Source organism: Myotis brandtii, unplaced genomic scaffold (genome assembly GCF_000412655.1).
Source record: "Myotis brandtii unplaced genomic scaffold, ASM41265v1 scaffold357, whole genome shotgun sequence".
Taxonomy (NCBI): Eukaryota; Metazoa; Chordata; class Mammalia; order Chiroptera; family Vespertilionidae; genus Myotis; species Myotis brandtii.
In genome coordinates, this window is record NW_005363729.1 from 90,134 (window position 1) to 92,225 (window position 2,092).

Consider the following 2,092-nt stretch of genomic DNA (forward strand, 5'->3'; position numbering starts at 1 on the left):
GCCTCATGCCTCACCCCCCCCCTCCCGCCGCCCCCACAGCCTGATCTGTCAACGACTCGCTATTTCTAGGCAGCACCGGTTTGGCTCCACAGCTGTGTGCTCACACATTGCCACGCTCCCGCCCACCACCCTGCTCGGTGCGTGAGCCCTAAAAATACACTCGCGCACGCCTCCCTCCTTTCCAGCTCCGGGGACACAGGCCCCGCCTGCACCAGCCCAGCCTCCGGGGGGAAGGCTGCGAGGCTGGGTCCCGACAGCCCACTCGCCCCCGATAGTAACCACGTTTCCACTCCTGCAGTCACCACCCCCCGTGGAAACACGTTCCGGAAAGCGTGTCCCAAGCCCAGTCCTCCGGAGCGATCCGGCTGGAGGTATCCCGTGGGTCTTTGCCAAAGCAAGTGAGTGACAGCCACGCACGTGGCCGGCCCGGAGCCTGGGTCCCAGCCCTCCCTGGGCAGGGACAGGGCCGAGAAGGGGAGCGGCGAGCAGGGTACTCACTGGGGGTCCGTCGGCGCCGGGCATTCCTGGGAGGCCTGGCTTACCCAGGGGGCCCTGGAACAAAGCAGACCCCGTGAGCAGGCGCCCGGCTCCCAGCTGCCCACCTGCCCTGCACGCCCCACGGGGACTCTTCACCATTTCTGTCAAAGACCATTTGCTGAAGGACGCGCAGAGGCAATCCCCAGCCTGTCGGCACACAGAGCACCAGCGAGGCCGGCTCAGCCTTCGCTGCCCCAGGGCCTTCGGTGTTGCAATGGGAACAAATGCCCGGCCAGGTGGGGGCAGGAGCCCAGGTGGGGGCAGGAGCCCAGGTGAGGGTGGGACCCCAGGTGAGGGCGGGACCCCAGGTGGGGGCAGGCCCGGCCAGGTTCACATTTAACAGCCCCATATTTACTCTTGTTCCCAAATCTGGTCCCCTATACAGGGCTAGAGAGTGAATGAATGAATGAATGTGTCCCAAGCCCAGTCCTCCGGAGCGATCCGGCTCGAGGTATCCCGTGGGTCTTCACCAAAGCAGGTGGGACCGTGAGTGACAGCCACGCATGCGGCCGGCCCGGAGCCTGGGTCCCAGCCCTCCCTGGGCAGGGACAGGGCCGAGAAGGGGAGCGGCGAGCAGGGTACTCACTGGGGGTCCGTCGGCGCCGGGCATTCCTGGGAGGCCTGGCTTACCCAGGGGGCCCTGGAACAAAGCAGACCCCGTGAGCAGGCGCCCGGCTCCCAGCTGCCCACCTGCCCTGCACGCCCCACGGGGACTTTTCACCATTTCTGTCGGACGCGCAGAGGCAATCCCCAGCCCGTCGGCACACGGAGCACCAGCGAGGCCGGCTCAGCCTTCGCTGCCCCAGGGCCTTGGGTGTTGCAATGGGAACAAATGCCCGGCCAGGTGGGGGCAGGACCCCAGGTGGGGGCAGGAGCCCAGGTGAGGGCGGGACCCCAGGTGAGGGCAGGCCCGGCCAGGTTCAAATTTAACGGCCCCATATTTACTCTTGTTCCAAAATCTGGTCCCCCTATACAGGGCTAGAGAGTGAATGAATGAATGAATGAATGAATGAATGAGAGAGTGAGAGAGTGAGTGAGTGAATTTATAAATCAGTGAACAAGAAGCACCCACACCTCTGGGCCTGTTGCTCTGAGCTTCCCCCATTCTGGGGAGGACAAAGGCTCGCATCCTGAGCTGGCAATGCCCAGCGCCCCTCCCCGGCCTGGACCGCACCCCACAGGCAGGCGAGGGTGCCCTATGCCCAGCCCAGCCCACCTACCTTCTCTCCTGGGGGCCCGATGGCGCCCTGAGGGCCTGGCAGACCCTGGGAAGGGGAAGAGCAGGCGGAAAGGTCAGGAACTGGTGGCTGGGAACCTCCCCTCCTCCCCCCCTCCCCCTCACCTGGGTTGCCCTGCTGTCCGGGGGGGCCGGGCTCGCCCTGGGGACCCTGCAGGAAATGAAAGCAGAGGCACTGAAGGGGGCTCTGGAGGGTGGGCAGGGGGACTGCACCTCTTCTTTGGGGGGTCTAGGCCCCCCACTCCCGGCCTCCCATCCTTCTAGTCTGTCTCATGCCCGACGCGAGCACCCAAGAGGCTGCCCAGGGGAGAGGCTGGC

General features: G+C 65.7%; 1 protein-coding gene across 1 annotated transcript in view; it reads right to left on the minus strand.

The window, feature by feature from the left end:
- The window catches only part of COL5A1 (collagen, type V, alpha 1), a gene marked incomplete at its 5' end in the record, with an annotated part of 94,117 nt that overhangs the window by 55,115 nt on the left and 36,910 nt on the right, over positions 1-2,092 (minus strand). Inside the window, 3 exons of the mRNA XM_014544215.1 lie at positions 1,124-1,177; positions 1,758-1,807; positions 1,877-2,003. Coding sequence (XP_014399701.1) covers positions 1,124-1,177; positions 1,758-1,807; positions 1,877-2,003 — 231 coding nt within the window. The remainder of the gene's footprint in view (positions 1-1,123; positions 1,178-1,757; positions 1,808-1,876; positions 2,004-2,092) is intronic.